Source organism: Dendrobates tinctorius, unplaced genomic scaffold (assembly GCF_039654945.1).
Source record: "Dendrobates tinctorius isolate UK_male_01 unplaced genomic scaffold, ASM3965494v1 ptg000038l, whole genome shotgun sequence".
Taxonomy (NCBI): Eukaryota; Metazoa; Chordata; class Amphibia; order Anura; family Dendrobatidae; genus Dendrobates; species Dendrobates tinctorius.
The window spans coordinates 23,399,189-23,421,252 of NW_027361706.1; the positions used below are offsets into that span (position 1 = coordinate 23,399,189).

At 42.6% G+C, this 22,064-nt stretch overlaps 1 protein-coding gene and 1 long non-coding RNA gene across 7 annotated transcripts in view; one reads left to right on the top strand and one right to left on the bottom strand.

The window, feature by feature from the left end:
* IQSEC1 (IQ motif and Sec7 domain ArfGEF 1) overlaps positions 1 to 22,064 on the bottom strand; it is an 893,482-nt gene that overhangs the window by 305,306 nt on the left and 566,112 nt on the right. For 4 of the 5 annotated variants that reach the window (XM_073574276.1, XM_073574277.1, XM_073574282.1 and 1 more), the window contains one exon: positions 20,629 to 20,685. The exons of the other annotated variant lie outside the window; for it this stretch is intronic. In XM_073574276.1, the coding sequence (XP_073430377.1) occupies positions 20,629 to 20,685 (57 nt within the window). The remainder of the gene's footprint in view (positions 1 to 20,628; positions 20,686 to 22,064) is intronic. 5 annotated transcript variants of the gene reach the window in all.
* Positions 1 to 22,064, top strand: part of LOC141088274 (uncharacterized) — a 37,649-nt gene that overhangs the window by 10,067 nt on the left and 5,518 nt on the right. For both annotated transcript variants that reach the window (XR_012231878.1, XR_012231879.1), the window contains one exon: positions 14,603 to 14,634. This is a non-coding gene — a long non-coding RNA (uncharacterized lncRNA). The remainder of the gene's footprint in view (positions 1 to 14,602; positions 14,635 to 22,064) is intronic.

Consider the following 22,064-nt stretch of genomic DNA (forward strand, 5'->3'; position numbering starts at 1 on the left):
AGTACTCCTCCAACATCCTTATCCATCAATAACACAGGCCAATGTTTGGCCAGAATAGCACGTACATCACTTGCTCCATTGTCAAAAGTGGTAATCAACCTCATTTCACCTTTATTTTCAACTCTGGGTCTGGGTCTAAGGAGTTCCATTCTACTTTTACTCTTAGCATGTTTATAGGCATGTTTCAAAACATCAAGAGGATAACCCCTGTCCAAAAATCTGTCTCTAAGTTCTCTCGCCTGTCTCTCAAAAGATTCATCAGTAGAGCAATTTCTACGTATCCTAAGGTATTGACCCTTAGGTACTCCACGTTTAAGATGTATAGGGTGGCTACTATCCCACCTCAACAAAGAATTAGTAGCCGTGGGTTTCCTGTAGGTACAGGTGGTAATAGTACCATCATTTTTCCTCTCAATCAATATATCAAGGAAGGACAATGAAAACGGATCAATCACCGAAGTGAAAAATAAACCACAATCATTATGATTCAGAGTGTCTACAAAAATAGAAAAACTATCCTTAGAACCCTTCCACAAAATCAGGATGTCATCAATATATTTTGATTCTGGTAATTTTCTCTTTGTGCCTCTATTTTCTGTAATTATTCTGGTGTTTGAGGCCTTTGGAGATTTATGATCTGTCTATTCGCTTATAATATCAAGCTTATTGACTGTGTTAAGCGCGCATGACGATATTGCCTTCCAGCAGCATTTTGCGACCTTTGTCGCATGCTTTACTTCCTTTCAGTTGGCGCTGCTTTAACATGAGTGCGCATGACCGGAAGTGTGGCGGCCATCTTGTTTGCTGGCACCGACGAGTGCGCATGACCGGAAGTGTGGCGGCCATTTTGCTTTTGGGCAGTATGACGCAACCGGAAATAGGGCGGCGCTTGCCGCAGGATACGCCGGCGTTTATGCACTATTGCATGGTTTGGAGGGTGGGCGTTTTCCACTGATACACTCATCATGTGCCTGCGTCCCACAGGGACCAATGGTGGACGGCGTGCGTTCCAAGTCATCTCAGGTGGATGTGTTCTAGTTGATTGGTAGTTTATTTAAGCGCCCTTCTCATTAGTCTGCCTCACTCCATTTTTATCCTGGGAGGCAGCCTGTATACTCTGTGATGATGCCCAGTTTGTGCTAATATGTCCCCTGAAGAGTCATTTATTGACGAAACGCGTCGGGATGCACAGGGACTTTGTAGGGCTTCTGGTTTACAGGGATTAGATGTGGACTGCCCTTGTTAGGGCGGGAGTCATGGGTGTCAGTTGTAGTTCTAACAGGGCTTGTATAGGGTGAATTTCCCTTCTTCCTGACCTGATATGACTCTGATGGGACATCTGATCCTGGACATCCTCCATCTTCATGTGGTGAGATCATTCCTTTTCTTTTGTTGATGGTTTTTATGTCTTTGTTATATACATGAATAGGCATATTCCTTGATAACCTTTACAGGGTAGAGGCCTTTAGTTCCTCTGATAAGGAAACTGTTCATATTTTACTTGGTCTTTTGCATTGATTTAGTCCAAGTTTTTCTGGTCCAATCCCTCAAGAATTTGGACTTGGAATAGCCACATGTACATATTGGTAGTAATCTGTTATAAAGATTAATACAGTTACTTCCTTTATTTTTTGTGGTTCCTGATTTAGTGTTTTACTTGCACTACTATCTTTGGTAGCTTTTACACTCATTATTAAAAGTTATGTTTTATGTTTATTCTCGATTGCTGATTTGGTATTCTGTATTGTGAGAATACGTGGGTATTTAACTCACTCCTTTGCTGATATTTCTATTATTTCTTGGGTATGGCAGGTTTTCTGTCAACTGGTCTAAATACGGACCAATGGCTAGCTGAAGCAAAGGAGGTATTTTCTGAACACTCGTTCACACAGAAAAAATATCTCCCTACATATAGCGTTGCTTTTAAAGAACTCACTAAGGTATACCGTGACCAGATTATATCATGGTGGGAGGTACAGAGCCTTGAAAATTATTTAAAGGCGGGTATTGTCCCGCGAGGATTAAGAATTAATATTTCAGCAGGGGCACGACATAAGAACCCCAGTTTTATTGCTAAATGGGAAAAAGAGGCTACAAGTAGTTCTCTTCATCTTATGCAACTCCTCTTGGAGGAGGAAAAGAAAACTCTTGAGTCTTTTGAATGATCGTTTGAGAGATCAAATTGAAGTTACCAAAAAATTCTCTACGGAGACTGACTTTTCCTTAAAGGAAAGTAAGTTGGAAACTAATCTGGAGCGTTTCCAATATCATCTCAAGGAGCGTAAACAACGCCAGTATTTGAGGGACGCTCAAGACTTTAAGGATAACAAGGCCTATTTGGTTATTGGTAATCGTAATAACAACATTGATCTTGAAACTGATTTGTCCTCTACAGACACTGACTTCTCTGATACCGAGGGAAGGGGTAGAAGCAATAAGGGGAGGAATAGAGGTAGAGTTAGAGGCCGTGGTCATAGTGGTCCTCTTGACAGATCCGATACTATTACAGGATCGCATTTTTTAGATCAGAGTTATCCTTTAAGGAACCGTCAACATCCGGTACGGAAATAAGAACTGTTCCTGGGAATAACTATTCTAACATCACTTTACCCATTAGTCGTGTCCCTAATTCAGTATCTTCATTGGTCACTAACGGTATACAAGTGGTTAACCTGTCCTCTAGGGTGCTCAACCGTGAAGAACTGCAGGTTTTGCAAAAGGGTCTCACATTTGTCCCCAGTACAGACTTTGATCTGTTTCGGTCTATTAAAGATCTTAATTTGTTTTTACGTAAGGTACGTTGGAGAAAGTTCTTTCTCCAACAGGATAATCGTACCTGTATGGATATGGGGATTCCTGTTGATTTGTTGCCAGATGTACGTTTGTTATCTAGTATTGGTGTAATGAACCCCAACGACCTTGGAAGGGGTCCTTTCACTGAATTAAAAAATAGGAGCACTAAAATGCCCCCTTCTGTGGGAGATGTGTCTGCTATAGATATTTTTGAAAATTTGGTTACAGAAGATCTGAAATCTTTACAAGGAAAGAAGATCTTTTCTAGATATAACTGCACCAAAACGGAAATGGCAGTTATTAATAAGCTCGAGCAGGATGACCGCATTGTCATTAAACCCTCAGATAAGGGTGGCAATGTGGTCATCCTTGACTCGATACAATATTCTAAAATGTGTGAGACCCTCCTCGAGGACAGAGTGAGTTATGAGATTTTGGATCATAACCCTACTTCTGATTATCTGTCTGAACTTAAAAGTATCTTGGATGAAGGTTTATCCATGAGAGTTATTGATAAATCTGAATTTGATTTTCTTATGCCTAAAGATTCGATAGTTGCTACCTTTTACTGCCTACCGAAATTACACAAGGGTCTTTCCCCTTTAAAGGGGAGACCTATTGTGTCAGGTATGGGCAGTATCAGCCACAACATTGGTATTTATTTGGATCGTATCCTTAAGCCTTTTGTTGCCTCATTACAATCCTTCGTGCAGGATACCCCTGACCTTCTTCGCAGAATAGAGGGATTATGTGTTGATCCCGAGGTTAATTTGGGTAGTATTGATGTGGAGGCGCTTTACACCTCCATACCTCACGATAAGGGGCTTGAAGCCGTGTTATACTTTTTGAACACTAGAGGATGTCAGTATCGGACCCACAGCGAGTTTGTCATCAGGCTACTTCGTTTTTGTCTCACTAAGAATTTTTTCTTGTTTGACCACAAGATCTACCACCAGCTCAGGGGCACCGCTATGGGGAGTCCATGTGCCCCGGCTTATGCAAATTTGTTCCTGGGCTGGTGGGAGGAGACTCAGGTCTTTAGGAGTGGCCTAGATGTTGTGGAACGAATTGAGCTGTGGGTCCGATATATTGATGACATCCTGATTTTGTGGAAGGGTTCTAAGGATAGTTTTTCTATTTTTGTAGACACTCTGAATCATAATGATTGTGGTTTATTTTTCACTTCGGTGATTGATCCGTTTTCATTGTCCTTCCTTGATATATTGATTGAGAGGAAAAATGATGGTACTATTACCACCTGTACCTACAGGAAACCCACGGCTACTAATTCTTTGTTGAGGTGGGATAGTAGCCACCCTATACATCTTAAACGTGGAGTACCTAAGGGTCAATACCTTAGGATACGTAGAAATTGCTCTACTGATGAATCTTTTGAGAGACAGGCGAGAGAACTTAGAGACAGATTTTTGGACAGGGGTTATCCTCTTGATGTTTTGAAACATGCCTATAAACATGCTAAGAGTAAAAGTAGAATGGAACTCCTTAGACCCAGACCCAGAGTTGAAAATAAAGGTGAAATGAGGTTGATTACCACTTTTGACAATGGAGCAAGTGATGTACGTGCTATTCTGGCCAAACATTGGCCTGTGTTATTGATGGATAAGGATGTTGGATGAGTACTCTCGACACGACCTTTAATCACATATAAGAAAGGCCGTTCCTTAAGGGATCGGCTTGTCAACAGTCATTTCACCAGACCTTCCCGTACCACTTGGTTGCCCTCTAATGTGAATGGTTGCTTCAGATGTGGCCACTGCGTTGCTTGTTCCCATATTTCTCCTGGTGCTGGTTTTACCAGTAATGTTACAGGACAGATATATCAAATTAGGGAATTTATTAACTGTAGCAGCAAGGGAGTCATTTATAAGGCCACCTGTTTATGTGGCATAGAATATGTGGGTAAAACCATTAGAGAATTCAAACGTCGAATTGGGGAACACATTGGAGATATTATCCACAAGAGAGATACCCCTATTTCACGTCATATCAATCTGTGCCAAGGAGGGAATGTTAATTCTATTCAATTTGTGGGGATTGAAAGGGTAAAAAAACCACCAAGAGGTGGTAATTGGGATCGCATCATTCTACAAAAAGAGACTAAATGGATCTTCTGTTTGAATACTATGACCCCAAGAGGGCTTAATGATCTACTCAATTTTGGCTGCTATATCTAGGGTTTGATATATGTGTTTTATATTTCTTTTGTATATACTGCAAAATACCCTGTTTTTTACTTGTTTTTGCTACCTTTTATTCTGAGTTTGAATTTTTGTCATTTTCCATCTTGCTTTATTTTGATTCTGGTAATTTTCTCTTTGTGCCTCTATTTTCTGTAATTATTCTGGTGTTTGAGGCCTTTGGAGATTTATGATCTGTCTATTCCCCACAATGCACTTTCCAGGTCATCCCCCCAGTTCCATCACTCTCATTCCCTTCTTTTGAAGTCCACACCATCAGGCTCTTTCGTCCCCTCTCCCTCAGAGTAGCGGTCATATACCGGCCCCCAGGCTCACCCACCCACTTCCTGGACCATTTCTCTGCCTGGCTGCCGCACTTCATGTCCTCAGAACTACCAACCCTTATCCTGGGAGACTTCAACATCCCCATTAACAGCCCCACTTCCACATCTGCATCCCAGCTTCTATCACTAACCACTTCTCTAGGCTTCTCTCAGCTCTCAACCTCTGAAACACACAAAGACGGTAACACCCTGGACCTGGTTTTCGCCCGGCTCTGCTCAATCTCCTACCTAGATAACTCACCGCTTCCCCTCTCTGACCACAACATTCTCTCCTTTACACTCACAAATCCTCGCTCACCCCAGCACCCTCCTACCTACCATTCAGTCAGAAATCTACAAGCCATTAACCCTCATACACTTTCAGACTCCCTACACTCATCATTGTCCCCAATCTCTTCTTTGTCCTGTCCTGATCTGGCTGTACATCACTTCAATGACACTCTTAGAAGCACCCTTGACCAAGTAGCTCCCCTCACCCTCAGAACCTCCAAACACAGAGTGAAACAGCCCTGGCTCACATCGCAAACCCGATTTCTCCAGCGATGCTCTAGGTGTGCTGAACGCTTATGGAGGAAAACACACACACCAGAAGACTTCATACACTTCAAATTTATGTTAAGGACATATAACTCTGCCCTTCACCTCGCCAAACAGACCTACTTCACCACCCTGATCTCCTCACTATCCAACAACCCCAAGAAACTTTTTGACACCTTTCACTCCCTCCTCAGGCCAAAAGCACAAGCCCCTATCACAGACTTTGCGCTGATGACCTGGCCTCCCACTTTATAGAGAAAATAGACAATATCCGTCAGGAAATCCGCTCCCAATCACCAAGTTCAGTGACTCCCATCCCTCCCTGCATTTCCCCTGGCTCACTCTCCACATTTGCTCCCATCACAGAAGAAGAAGTCTCCAGGCTCCTCTCCTCTTCTCGTCCAACTACATGCACAACCGACCCCATTCCCTCACATCTCCTCCAGTCTCTCTCCCCAGTCGTCACAACTCACCTAACTACAATCTTTAATCTCTCCCTCTCCTCTGGCATTTTCCCCTCCTCCTTCAAACACTCTATCATTACTCCATTACTAAAGAAACCCACCCTTGACCCATCCTGCACAAACAACTACAGACCAGTCTCCAATCTCCCCTTCATCTCTAAACTCTTGGAGCGCCTGATATACTCACGCCTTACCCGTTACCTCTCCACTCACTCCCTCCTAGACCCTTCACAGTCCGGTTTCCGCCCCCTACATTCGACAGAAACTGCACTCATCAAAGTGACCAATGACCTTCTGACAGCAAAACGTAATGGTGACCATTCTCTGCTCATTCTTCTCGACCTTTCTGCAGCTTTCAACACTGTTGACCATCCTCTCCTACTCTCTAGGCTCCAGTCACTAGGCATTAAGGACACTGCTCTTTCCTGGTTCTCCTCCTATCTTTCCGACCGCTCCTTCAGTGTTCTGTTTTCTGGCTCCACTTCATCTCCTCTTCCTCTCACTGTTGGGGTACCTCAGGGCTCAGTCCTTGGCCCCCTTCTCTTCTCTCTCTATACAGCCCCAATTGGACAGACCATCAGCAGATTTGGCTTTCAGTACCATCTTTATGCTGATGACACACAACTGTACACATCATCCCCTGACCTTACCTCCGCTGTACTACAGAACGCCACTGACTGTCTGTCTGCAGTCTCCAACATCATGTCTGCTCTCTATCTGAAACTCAACCTCTCCAAAACTGAACTTCTTCTGCTCCCACCATCTACTAACCTCCCTAAATCTGACATTTCCCTCTCTGTGGGTGGCACCATAATAACACCCCGACAGCAGGTGCGCTGTCTGGGTGTTATGTTCGACTCCGATCTCTCCTTCACCTCCCATATACAATCTCTTGCCCGCTCATGCCGCTTACACCTAAAGAACATCTCTAGAATCCGCCCTTTTCTCACCATGGAAACAACAAAAACTCTCACTGTCGCCCTGATCCACTCCCGCCTAGACTACTGTAATGCTCTATTAATTGGCCTCCCTCTCACTCGACTCTCCCCTCTCCAGTCTATCCTTAATGCAGCAGCCAGGGTTGTCCATCTGGCTAATCGTTTCTCAGACGCGTCCGCTCTTCGCCAGTCGTTACACTGGCTGCCAATTCATTACAGGGTACAATTCAAAGTACTTGTTCTCACCCACAAAGCTCTCCACAGTGCGGCACCCCCTTACATCTCCTCCCTCATTTCTGTCTATCGGCCTAACCGACCGCTGCGCTCTGCAAATGACTTTCGACTAACCTCTGCCCTAATCCGTACCTCCCACCTCCAAGACTTCTCCCGTGCTGCGCCAATCCTCTGGAATGCTCTACCCCAAAATATTAGGACCATCCACAATTTGCATAGTTTTAGGCGCTCGCTCAAAACACATTTGTTCAGAGCGGCCTATCACATTCAGTAATCAAAGTCATGTTTGTGTGTGTGTAGCCCATTCACTATCTCCATCTAACCCCCACCCCCTGAAGATGGCTGGACCGTCATTGTAAATACATCATTGTAAATACAAACCTGTGCTTTGTATCCCCCCCACCTCATTGTAGATTGTAAGCTCCACGAGCAGGGTCGTCTTATTTCGCTTTAATTATTGTATTGTTAACGTTGTTACTTATGACTGTTGTGTTTGAAACTGTTCAACTGTAAAGCGCTGCGGAATATGTTGGCGCTATATAAATAAAGATTATTATTATTATTATTATTATTCGCTTATAATATCAAGCTTATTGACTGTGTTAAGCGCGCATGACGATATTGCCTTCCAGCAGCATTTTGCGACCTTTGTCGCATGCTTTACTTCCTTTCAGTTGGCGCTGCTTTAACATGAGTGCGCATGACCGGAAGTGTGGCGGCCATCTTGTTTGCTGGCACCGACGAGTGCGCATGACCGGAAGTGTGGCGGCCATTTTGCTTTTGGGCAGTATGACGCAACCGGAAATAGGGCGGCGCTTGCCGCAGGATACGCCGGCATTTATGCACTATTGCATGGTTTGGAGGGTGGGCGTTTTCCACTGATACACTCATCATGTGCCTGCGTCCCACAGGGACCAATGGTGGACGGCGTGCGTTCCAAGTCATCTCAGGTGGATGTGTTCTAGTTGATTGGCAGTTTATTTAAGCGCCCTTCTCATTAGTCTGCCTCACTCCATTTTTATCCTGGGAGGCAGCCTGTATACTCTGTGATGATGCCCAGTTTGTGCTAATATGTCCCCTGAAGAGTCATTTATTGACGAAACGCGTCGGGATGCACAGGGACTTTGTAGGGCTTCTGGTTTACAGGGATTAGATGTGGACTGCCCTTGTTAGGGCGGGAGTCATGGGTGTCAGTTGTAGTTCTAACAGGGCTTGTATAGGGTGAATTTCCCTTCTTCCTGACCTGATATGACTCTGATGGGACATCTGATCCTGGACATCCTCCATCTTCATGTGGTGAGATCATTCCTTTTCTTTTGTTGATGGTTTTTATGTCTTTGTTATATACATGAATAGGCATATTCCTTGATAACCTTTACAGGGTAGAGGCCTTTAGTTCCTCTGATAAGGAAACTGTTCATATTTTACTTGGTCTTTTGCATTGATTTAGTCCAAGTTTTTCTGGTCCAATCCCTCAAGAATTTGGACTTGGAATAGCCACATGTACATATTGGTAGTAATCTGTTATAAAGATTAATACAGTTACTTCCTTTATTTTTTGTGGTTCCTGATTTAGTGTTTTACTTGCACTACTATCTTTGGTAGCTTTTACACTCATTATTAAAAGTTATGTTTTATGTTTATTCTCGATTGCTGATTTGGTATTCTGTATTGTGAGAATACGTGGGTATTTAACTCACTCCTTTGCTGATATTTTTAACTTAATGGAGTTGCAAAAATTTCAGTGCTTATATTAATATCTCAAAGTGAATCAAAATCCAAGCTACATACGTTTTTTTTTTTTTAGATAGATCTGTTAGAACTGATGAGGCTGATGTACTTACTCTGAAAATCCATTCCAATACATTTTTAAAAAAAGTTATCTTAACAGCAGACTTGGGGTAAATCGATTGACAGGACGCAGAGAATCGATTTGCAGGACCCAGTCCAGCGGCTGCACGAATAATCTGTAGATGCCGGATGTAAATCTTGACAACTGCTTCTTGCCTGACGGGATCCGTAATTCTTCTTTTCACTAGCCGGCCTGGCTGTGACATCACATGTGCATGAGACCACAGCGATGCTGTTGGACCAGGCTGGATAACAAAAAGAAGAGCCAGGGATGTCATCAGGGTTACCATCTGATGGACAAACTGACTACCAACAAGGTCCTGTTAATTGATTCGCACCAACTTGACTCATCAGATATTTAAAATAACACATTATAGGTGTATCTAAGATCACGTAAGAGATTAAAAAAAAAAACACTACACAGCCATTCGGACTTCAATTTTCATAGTAAGTACACCTGCTTCATCAGGTCTATTTCATAATGGACGTAGTTTGTATTGTGAAATCTGGTGAAAGAACGATTTGAGCTTTGGTACAGATGCAAGAAAAATACCATGACTTAAAAAGCAAGACAAGCAAAAATGTAAAGTTGCTACAAAGTATCTACATGAGAAATATATTTTACTATGCTCTATACAAATGACAAACACAATTAAAATGTAAAAAAATGCATATTTTTTTAAATTTCTTTAAAACATCAGTCTCACCAGTACAATCACTTTTCCATTTCCGTGCTTTAAAAAAAAAAAAGGAATGCTGGAATCACTGCATCGACCCTGCTACTTATTTGTTAAATTTCTGTTCTGCTCACGAAGGCCATTGTGTGCAACTTGTACATCTGAGCTTCAGATAAAGGCTGTCCATGGGAACCTTGTCCTGACTTGTTCCTATTCATGCACCCCATTGGAATAATAGAGGAATAAATGACGTAAATAAATATTGTCATTTCATGGCTAAAACGAGTATTTGGTAAAATGTCAGCAAAGATGACGGGGTCTCTTTAAGGAACGATATTAATAGCAATCTGCTCATATTCTGCTGTTGGAAACGCTTCTTTTCACCTCAAGAATGAGCTAATAATAACCTGTATTGCTGGAAGGAACGGCGGACGCGCCCACTCTACTAATAACACACTAAAGGAAGAGATATTTATACAAGCGGCTAATATATTCCTGAAAGCCACTCCAAAAGTGGAGACTTTGGTAAAATAATTTTTTTGTGTCTGTGTATATCTATATATGTATCTGTGTGTGTGTATATATATATATATATATATATATATATATATATGTCTGTGTATGTATATATCTATCTATATACACACATGTGTCTGTCACTCTGTGTGACTGCAGACTCTTGAATCCCCCCAGAGCATGCACTATGCACCGCTAGGATTCCGCCGGTGTGTGAGCCAAGAACAGAGGTGATGTGTGCTAGACAGAAGCAGTCTAGTGGGTGCGGCCTCACGCCATACAAGCATATTGGAAAAGGTCACAACCACTAGATGGCCACACCCACTGGACGGCAGCGCTCATTGGACGGCTTCGGCCCCGGAGTATGCATATCACATACATCACTGCTGTTTCCGGCTCGGAAACCAGCGAATCCTCACACCTGCTCATTAGGAATGTGCAACTTACTTTCTTATGTTGAACGCCCCCCCCCCACAAAAAAAAATCACTCTAAACTGTCAGCCACTTAGGCTACTTTCACACATCAGTTTTTTGCCATCAGGCAGGATCCGGCTATTTTTAGAAAAAACGGATCCGGCATAAATTTTGAAGAACTGTAGAAACGGATCCGTTTTTTTGCTGGATGCGTCTAGCAGGTTATATCTGTTCCTGGGGGCTGGCCAATTGGATCTGAGCATGCGCAGACTTAAAAAAACCGGATCCGGTGGCTGGATCCGTCTTTTTCTGGATCCGGCGCATTCCGGCGCCCATAGACTTTCATTGTAGCAAAAAGCTGGAAGCGCCGGATCCGGCGCTTCCGGCTTTTTCGCCGGAGATAAAAAACGTTACAGTAGCCGTTTTTTCCAGACGCCGGAATGAGACAAGTTGCCGGATCTGGCAAAAAACGGATGAAACGCAATGCCATCCGGCACGATCCGGCGCTAATGCAAGTCAATGGGGAAAAACTGGATCCGGCATTGCATTTTGCCGGATCCGGTTTTACAAAAAAAAGCCGGATCGCGCCTGAAGGCAAAAAACTGATGTGTGAAAGAGGCCTAAGTGTCTCCCCATTATGTTCCTTGGTGCCTGCTGCCTGCGGTCAGTTATAATCCACCTCTATCAGCAGAGGCACAGACAAGGATTACAGGGTTAAAGCTTTATTTCTCAGCTTTTTCTCATGTGTCTGTGGAGCGTCATACAGCCAGTACAGAGAGATGAGCTTTCTGTTCAGGGCAGGCAACGAGCATGCTGGAAAGTGATGGAAAGGAAATGCTTAGCACCTATAGTGCTGGCAGAATGTTGATGATAAAGAAAACAGTGGGTGACAGGTTACAGAGTATATCAGGTCGGTTCCCGGTCATATCAGACTGGTATGTGCACCAAATGCAGTTGTATCTTATATCTTATGGAAACCACATCATGATATTATCATCAGTTCCACAAGATTACAAATTTGACTCTCCTAAGTCGGTTCTGCTACATAGGCTCCATAATGTATGTTTTTTTATAATTTTGGCTCTCGAGTAGGACAGAGATTTTGCAATAGTTCACGCAAAATTCCAGTGTGTGGTGCACCGGAATAATAATCGGCATTTAAGCCATTTATACTGATTTACAGCCGCTGAGTCTTCCCTTTGCCTTTATTTCTGATGTAATTTGCAATGTAAATGATTTACTCTGGCAGCAGAAATTAATACCACATAAAGCAGGTTGATGTCTCACACAGGAGCGCACATACAACACATGCAAATTTCACAGAGGGGCCACACAAGCCATCTCTAACTAATTCTTCATGAATTTCTCTCCTGATTGTAAATGAGATGATTATGATGCATGGCAGACTACGAAACATAACGCTACGTGGATCGCACAGAACTGCATAACCCAACTAAATATAAATGCGACAGCAGCGAGGTGATCCGCAGAAGACGGAATCAGAAACCTGATAATGCTAATCATCAAAAATATCTGTGCCATTCTCCCCCCAATCTATCAAAATGGGGATGTCAATTCTGGGGAGAAAGATGGAGAAGTGGCAATGATAGCTTCTATCCATCCATCTGTCTATCCATCCATCTGTCTATCCATCCATCCATCAAGCTGTCCATCCATTCACTCATCCATCCAGCTATCTATTTATCCATCCATCCAGCTATCTATCCATCCATCCATCCAGCTATCTATTTATCCATCCATCCGTCTATCCATCCAATTGTCTAGCCATCCACCTATCCATCTATCTGTCTATCCATCCATCCATCCATCCATCCATCTATCCATCCAGCTGTCTAGCCATTCATCCATCTATCCATCCATCCATCCATCCATCCATCTGTCTATTCATCCAGCTGTCTATCCATCCATCCAGCTGTCTATCCATCCATCCACCTATCCATCCATCTGTCTATCCAGCCACCCATCTGTCTATCCATCCATCAAGGTGTCTATCCATTCATCCATCCAGCTCTCTATTTATCCATCCATCTAGCTGTCTATCCATCCTTCCACCCATCTGTCTATCCATCCATCAAGGTGTCTATCCATTCATCCATCAAGCTCTCTATTTATCCATCCATCTAACTGTCTATCCATTCATCCATCCATCCGTCTATCCATCCATCCAGCTGTCCATCCATCCTTTCATCTATCCATCCATCCACTTGTCCATCCATCCGTCCATCCATCTATCTGTCCATCCATCAATACATCCATCTATCTGTCCATCCATCCATCTATCTGTCTATCTATCCAATCCATCTGTATAACCATCCATTCATCCATCCATCCTCCTCCCTATGCTACGCTATATCATCCTTAAGGACACCGTTCTCTCCTGGTTCTCCTCCTATCTCTCTGACCGCTCCTTCACTGTAACTTTTGGTGGCTTCTCTTCCTCTCCTTTTCCCTTACTGTTGGGGTTTCTCAAGGATCAATCCTAGTCCCCCTCCTCTTTTCCTTGCACACTGCCCCTACTGGAAAAATAATCTGTAGATTTGGTTTCCAGTATCATCTCTATGCCGATGACACCCAATTATACACATCGTCTCCTGACGTCACCCCTGCATTACTACAAAACACCAGTGATTGCCTTACCGCTGTCTCCAACATCATGTCCTCCCTCGATTAGAAACTGAATCTGTTTGAACTTCTTGTGTTTCCTCCCTCCACTTCCTGCACCCGATATTACCATCTTCGTGAGTGGTTCTACCATTACTCATTTGGAGAAAATAAAGAAGAACAAATCTGACCATAAAAGTCCCAATACATCAAAAATGGTGAAACCACATTACATTTTATTAGGATCAGATGATAACAAATAGAATAGCAAACCAATACCATAAAACCTGGAAATAAAAAATATATTAATAAAAATATATTGATACGAGGGGGGGTGTGATGCATGACGGGCATAGGCATCCCTCCATTAATCTACCTATGCCCTATATTGCCATTTCTGTGAGTGGTTCTACCATTACTCACCAGCAACATACCCACTGTCTTGGGGTCATACTTGATTCAGATATTTCCTTCACTCCCCACATCTGATCATTCACCCACTCATGTCATCTACACCTCAAAAACATTTCTAGAATTCAACCTTTTCTTACCTTTGACTCTGCAAAAACTATTACTATTGCTCTTATTCTTTATCATCTGGACTATTGCAACTCTCTACTAATCGGTCTACCTCTTACTAAACTCTCCCAATTCGTCCTGAATGAAGCAGCCAGGATATTCCTCGCCAACTTCCACCCTGTGCCAGTCGTTAAACTGGTTGCCCAACCCATATAGAGTTCATTATAAACTCATCACTTTTACTCACAAAGCACTTAACGCGTCAGCACCAGCCTACATCTCCTACCTCATCTCAGTCGTCCCATGCTCTCTATTCTCCTAATGGCCTAAAATTAATATCTGAACCTCTCATTCCCATCTCCAAGATTTATCACGTGCTACAGTTTTTTGGAATGCACTACTCAGGACACTTCGATTAGTCCCCAATACCTACAGTTTTAAGCGTGCCAAAAAATGCATTTCTTTAACTTTCTTATTTATTTTTGTCTTTTACAGGGGACATGGGCTTCTGTGGATTAGACATAAAGGTGAGTATTTTTTTTTTTTTAATCTAATATATAAAGCTGAATGTGTGTGTGTGTGTATGTTTGTTTGTATGTATGTATGTATGTGTGTATGTCCGGTATTGGCATGTGCACCGTTGCAGCTACAGCCATAAAATTTTGCACAGTCACACGTCTGGACCTCGAGAGCGTCATAGGCTATATTGTGAGGTGAAATTTTAACCCCGCGCGTTCCAATTCACCAAACAATTTGGCCTATTATTCTCATAACTTCTATGGTGTTATCGTCCTTCTGTAAAGCTGGAAATAACACAATTTATTACAGTGCCAACACAGACCACCCTCTGACACAGACTGCAAGGGGAGCCCAGTATCACACAGGATAGAATTAGATACACGGCTCAGCAGTCAGTATCACACAGGATAGGAATAGATACATGGCTCAGAAGTCAGTATCACACAGGATAGGAATAGATACACGGCTCAGAAGTCAGTATCACACAGGATAGGAATAGATACACGGCTCAGCAGTCAGTATCACACAGGAGAGGATTAGATACACAGCTCAGCAGTCAGTATCACACAGGATAGGATTAGATACACGGCTCAGCAGTCAGTATCACACAGGATAGGAATAGATACACGGCTCAGCAGTCAGTATCACACAGGATAGGATTAGATACACAGCTCAGCAGTCAGTATCACACAGGATAGGATTAGATACACGGCTCAGCAGTCAGTATCACACAGGATAGGAATAGATACACGGCTCAGCAGTCAGTATCACACAGGAGAGGATTAGATACACTGCTCAGTAGTCAGTATCACACAGGATAGGATTAGATACACGGCTCAGCAGTCAGTATCACACAGGATAGGAATAGATACACGGCTCAGCAGTCAGTATCACACAGGATAGGAATAGATACACGGCTCAGCAGACAGTATCACACAGGATAGGAATAGATACACAGCTCAGCAGTCAGTATCACACAGGATAGGAATACATACACGGCTCAGCAGTCAGTATCACACAGGATAGGATTAGATACACGGCTCAGCAAACAGCATCACACAGGATAGGATTATAATAGATGCGCCTTTTCCGGGGCGGATTCTGGCGGCTATTTTTAGGTTGGGGAGGGCCAATATCCATGGCCCCTTCCCAGTGTGAGAATACCAGCCCCCAGCTGTTTGTTATTGTACCCTTCTGATCTTGAGATATGGCCCCCTATTTTCCACAAATTATTCTCGTCTTTTTAGATAACTGGGCGTGGTTCACAAGAAGACTTCCATAAAGAAGATTTGGGGACTTCGCCCACTTAGCTCAAAAGACTAGATTTACTTATCAGGAAGAGGAGGTCATATCTTGGGAACGGAGAGGCGCAGGAACAAAAGAAAAGCAATGCTGAATTCAGGAGAACATCAGCATTCATACCAGGGGAAAAAATACAGATTTATCACAAGTTATAATATATCCTTTTCATATAAGTAAATTTTCACCTGTTGTAAATGCAGCTGTTCTCCTGAATCCGTTGTTCTCCTTTGTTTGTTCTTGCACCTCTCCATTCCTGAGCTAAAGCCTCCTCTTCCCTGTAAGTAAAACTGATCTTATATCCAATTGGTGTTGTCCTAAACTCTTCTCTGTGGGCGTCTTCGTGATGACCATGCCTACTTTGCTCCTGCACCTCTCCATTCCTGAGATAAGGCATCATCTTCTCTGTACATAAATATAGTATTTTATACAAGTAGGCGTGGTCATAAAATCTTCACTGTGGGTGTCTTCTTGATGGCCACGCCCATTTGGATAAACAGACCAAATTTTTAGGGAAAAAGTAAGCCATATCTCAGGAGTGGAATGGAGCAGGAATAAAATAAAAACAACATCGGATTCAGGGAAACAGGGGCATTTATAACATATAAAAAATTAGAAAGTTATATCAAACTACAGTTTGTTTGTTTTTTAATGATCATTGAGGTCCAACCTGTGTGAGCTCTACCAATCCCCTAAAAGAAGGGCCACAGGGTCGCATCTCCTTTACAGTTTTTTTCTCTGTACATTAGCACTCCCAGCTAATTGGGAGAACTTCACCTTGCTCCAGTTATGTGATTGGAGCCATGTTCCTGCCGGTATCCAGGAAGGCTCCTGTGCTGGGGGGAAAAGCAGCACTGCGGCCCCTACAGCCTACATCCACGAGATTCACAAGGATCATTACGTGATGTGATATCATAGTCACCGCTCGCATCTCTTTAATTGCACAGATAATTGAGTCCATATAATTGTATTTCCATTGATAATGCAGTAAAATGCTAACGCTTAATATTTATAAAGCATTAAACACCAATAGAACTGTAAAATGTGAGAAATGCTGCTACATATTTAAAACTGCAAATGATGAAGCGAGATCTAATAAAAGTGTCCAGACGCTACAGGAAATGAAAGCAATAATCATCGAGGCATGAAGAAAGGGGACAAATGGTTTATCATGCATTCCCAGACATGAAGATGAAGCAAATTACATTTCTGTGCACTATGAATCCGGCAGCCTAAATTATGTAAAACATTGTAGACGACGTTAGCTGAGAGCTGGCTTGTCATGTATAGAGTGGTTACGTGTGAACACTTTAGCTTAATTAAACCAGACCCTTGTCATCCCATAATACATAACATATAACATAACGTGGTGTAACCGTCTGTGTAAGCGGAACGTCTTGTGTCAATGTATGAGCCTTACGCATAATAGGTCCTACTTCTCATAAGTGGGTCTATCCCAGAACTATACGTTGCACATGGCATACCACTTAGAGCAATAACAATCATTTTCCTGCAGTCTCTGACATTTAAAGAAGACTAGTGACTAGTTACTAGGTCAAAAGTGGCCAGTTTTTACTCGTATTTTATTACCTTGATTATTCCATTTTTTTTTGTCTTATATGTCATAGTGTTCCTGAGATAAGGGCCATTTTTACTTGGTGCCAGTTTTTATAGTCTTTAACAAAGAAGCGTGGCAGGATCCTCAGGGGCGTGTCTTTAGGCTACTCTGTGAGCCACGCCCCTTTAGAAAAGCCCATTAAAATTAGTCCTAAACATATAAGCCCATATCTCTGTAACAAGATTTAAAAAAAAAAACGCAGCAAAAAAACGACGTTAAAGGCAGGTCCTGGCTGTAACACATAGCCATTCCCTGCTGAGTATGGGGCGAGTTCACCCTGTGAGCCCGATCCATACACTTGTTTTGTTGGAAGTCATGAAGAGGATATATTTTCATTGTTTAAAAAAAAAAGATAGCAAATGTAATTATTTTGCTGACATGTGGTACTGCAAGATGCTTTTATTTTGTTTTTGTTGCAAAAGAAGACATTCCATCACATGCATTGGAAGAGCTAACGGAAATTACAAATTGCATCACAAAATATTGGGAAGAACTCACCATACACTTTATGTCAGAAAATTAAAATTGACAAAGAAAAGTCTGTTTTTTTTTGTGTGTGCAATACATAGTTGTACAAACATTTTGTGCCCCTTTTCTGGAACTTTTGTCTTAGCATGACAGATTCACTGTAGATTACGCCAGAAAGTCTTATTAAGCCTGAAAGATGCACTAAATTTATGAAAAGACATGAGCTTTTTAAAGGGAATCTGCCACCCCATTTTAGCCCTATCAGCTGCCGGCACCGCCATCAGGGGCTTGTCTACAGCATTCTGTAATGCTGTAGATAAGTCCCCGATGTAACCTGAAAGATAAGAAAAACACATTATATTATATTCACCAGGGGGGGCGGTCGGGTGCGGTGGGGGGCGCGGTCCGGTCTATTGAGGGCAGAGTAAAGTACTGCAGTGCGCAGGCGCCGGTAAAGGTCAGAGAGGTCCAGCGCTTGCGCACTGCAGTACTTTACTCTGCCCTTAACAGGGCAGATAAAGTACGCCTGCGCAGGAGCCGCGGCAGAAGTAAGAAGGAGGACGTCATCGCATGAAGATGGGAGGTGCCGGACCGGACTGCAACACCCTTTGGACCGAACCGGACGCCCAGGTGACTATAATCTAACTCGTTTTTCTTATCTTTCAGGTTACATCGGGGCTTATCTACAGCATTACAGAATGCTGTAGATAAGTCCCTGATGGCGGTGCCGGCAGCTGATAGGGATAAAATGGGGTGACAGATTCCCTTTAATAAATTGAGCGCATTTTACTCCAGCAGATGTTTAATGAACTCCCCGACCCAACCATGTCTTATCTCCACAGGTACTGTGCAGACGTAGGTCGCAAAGGGGTTGTCCAGTGAAAACAAGTTATCTACCCACAGGATAGGTGATAACTTACTGGTCTTGGCTGAGTCAGACCGCTATGAGTCGCACCGTTCAGCAGAACTGAGAATTTTAATCCCAGTTATGTAGATTGTTTCTTCACAGAGGACGAGGACTAGAACTTTAGCGCCACCTATTGGAAGCAGCGATCCTTTAACAAGCCTTGCAATATGACTTAGGATAAAAGCCAAATCAGAATCTCAATTTGCAGAGAGTGTTTCGTGATGTTGTCCCTCATCAGTGCAAAGTAAGAGACCTGATTTAGCTAGGTGAGAGGTTCTGTATTGTGGTCTAAGGCGTAACGTTTCTCCTTGTGGTGAGTGACAAGCCAAGCCTGGCATGTCACTTTCCACAAGGAGAAACATTACCCCTTAAACCCCAATCCCAGTTATAGAAAGGAGCAGCAGTGCACATGCTTGACCACCGCTCCATTCATCTCCTACATTGCTGCTGAGCGCTATACTCAACTTTTTCCAGCAACCCCATAAAGAATGATTTGGAAGGTGGTTAGACATCCACCGGCTGCTCCATTTTGTAACAAGAATGAAAATTCCCTTTTGTGCCCATTGACCACCAACGATCAACAAGTTATAACCCATTTTGTGGAAAGGTGATAAATTATTTCACTGGACAACTCCTTTGAAAGCCCTTTACTGCTCAGATGACAATTTGTTCCCGACCAATGACCTGTCTAAATATGTCAGCTGATCAAGGGTCATTTGATCTAATCTTTAAGTGGACATTAAAGGGAACCTTTCAACTGATTTTTGTCATGTAATCTGAGAGCAGCTGCATGATGTATGGGGCAGAGACCCTGATTCCAGCCATGTGTCACTTACTGGACTGTCTGGTTCAGTTTTGATACAATCACTATATTATCTGCTACAGATCTAGCAAAGCTCTGAATGTTGAGCTGTGTATAACCCCACCCATACGACTGATTGGCGGTTTCCTGTGTACACTGTGCATAGACAGAAAGCTGCCAATCAGTGGTGGAGGCGGGATTACACAGAGCAAGTTGACTAGATGGTACCAGATACCTAGTCTTGTAGGGATTATCTCCTTCTGATAAAACACTGATTTTATTAACACAACAAGACACAGCTCAGTAAGTGACACAAAACAGTGTCCCAGCCTCTACAGATTCCAGATTCCCTTTAAATTTATCATTTGGCTGCAGCAATATGGCTGGCAACAATGAAACTATGTATATAAAACAAGAGAGCAGCCTATGAGTGTTCAGTCGCATGCAGTGCTGATAACTGCTCCATATATTTGGAGCTCAAAACGGATCGATCATAACCTCAATCAGTGCTCGTTTCGGTCAGAAAATCTGTTCATGTAAAGAAGGCTAAAAAGAAGATTTATAACACTGAAGATGCTACTAAAAGTGATCTGAACGACTCAACATCTACATCGTTAATGGACCCTGAAGTGAGTCAAGCAATCCGAATAAGACACATGGATGGAGCGCCGTAATTTCGCCGCCCCTAACTCCAGAATCGACTTATTGATGTTGAAAGCCTACTTTTTCGAAAGAAGGTTCATGCTGACAATCTGATCAGTAGTAAAAAGGCTTAAGTAGTTTGCACTTGATAAGTAATAAAACAGCCAAGGTATATTAAACTACACGGATGGAGCAAACTTCGGAATGACTCATGCTGAGCAGATAGGAGGGAATCCGCCCGGTGAACACAATGCATTTCACAGTACCTTAGTGGTTCTCTAGATAAACTGCTCCTGGCTTCCAAGGAGGTCCGTGGGTAATAACTACATAATGAGAAGGAAAGAGAAATCAGAACTTGCTTATGAGACTCGCCGATCCATTAATAAATACCGCAGGTGATCGTTCTCAATGGCGGATGCTATATTAAAAGTGAGAATTGAAAGAAGTAAATGATTCTAGCCGGCACCGGGGTTAGGTATTATGATCGCCCCCCCACTGGGTCCTTTTTTTGGCTATTAACACCTTATTGTTTTTTAATGTAAAAAAAAAATACATTATTGCACACGATATAACAAGATGAAAGCTGCAGGCGCAAAAATACAGGTAAGGCTATGTCCTATGACAAACATTCCCGGCCAGGAATATTTGCATGCAATTATTTAGGTTCCTAGAATCAAATATTTTTTTTAATATCTAAAATTTAGTGGCCATTTGTAGATTAATGTCCATGGATACAAAACAATACAGTCATAGAATTGCTTTGCAAAAGTAGATCTTTTTAATGTGTCCATAGTAAAGATAGAATTATTGAATTTGTGTACTTTTTAGTGTTTTTTTTTACCTTTTGCCGCTAATTGTTTTTAGTTGTTTTTTTAAGTTATTGGATATGTATTTGTTTGATTTATGTTCGTCATTGTGGACGAGGCTTTGGTCTTGTCAAGTTTTTTTTAACTGATTCATCGATTGCGACTTTCTAAAATTTTTGCGCAACATTTAGCAAAGCTGGGGCAAAAGACAAAAATAAAGAGCATTTTCTGATTTTGTGCAAAATTCAAAAATTCAGGAACCATTTGCGCTGCTTTGAAACATTGGGAGGACAAAATGTCAACGGATACACAAACACAAAGAAAAGAATAGTGACTACAGTAGTGAGGAGCTCAAGTGCTCGTTACTCGAGTTTGCCTAGGGTGCTCGGGTATGCACAGAATATCGCGGGTGATCGGGTGACATGTTCAAATCCCCGCGATCGCAAGTTTTGCGGCTTTTAGACAGCCACACAACATGCGGAGATTGCCTGAAGTAGACGAGCATTCCCTGCATGTTTTGTGGCTGTCTAACGTGTGTTCGGGGGGGACTTGAATATGTCACCCGAGCACCCTGGGCAAACTCGAGTAACGAGCACTTGAGCTCATCACTTACAATGACTTAAAAAAAAGCAAGTGATGAATCGCGCCTCTTTTCTCTAAAGATGCAAATTTACATCTCTGAGATATACGGTAATTATTGCTTTGCATTGCAAATGGAGTCACATCAACACCTCCATATTACAGAGCTTAGCCCTGGGTCACTGGTGATGTTTCGGCAGAAAGCACGGGGCTGACAACTCTTGACTTGAGGGTGCAGTTAGTGGTCCTAGCCATAACTATAGGTATTGTGTACTAGAAGGAAACAGACCTCTGCACCACTAAAAACCAATATGGTA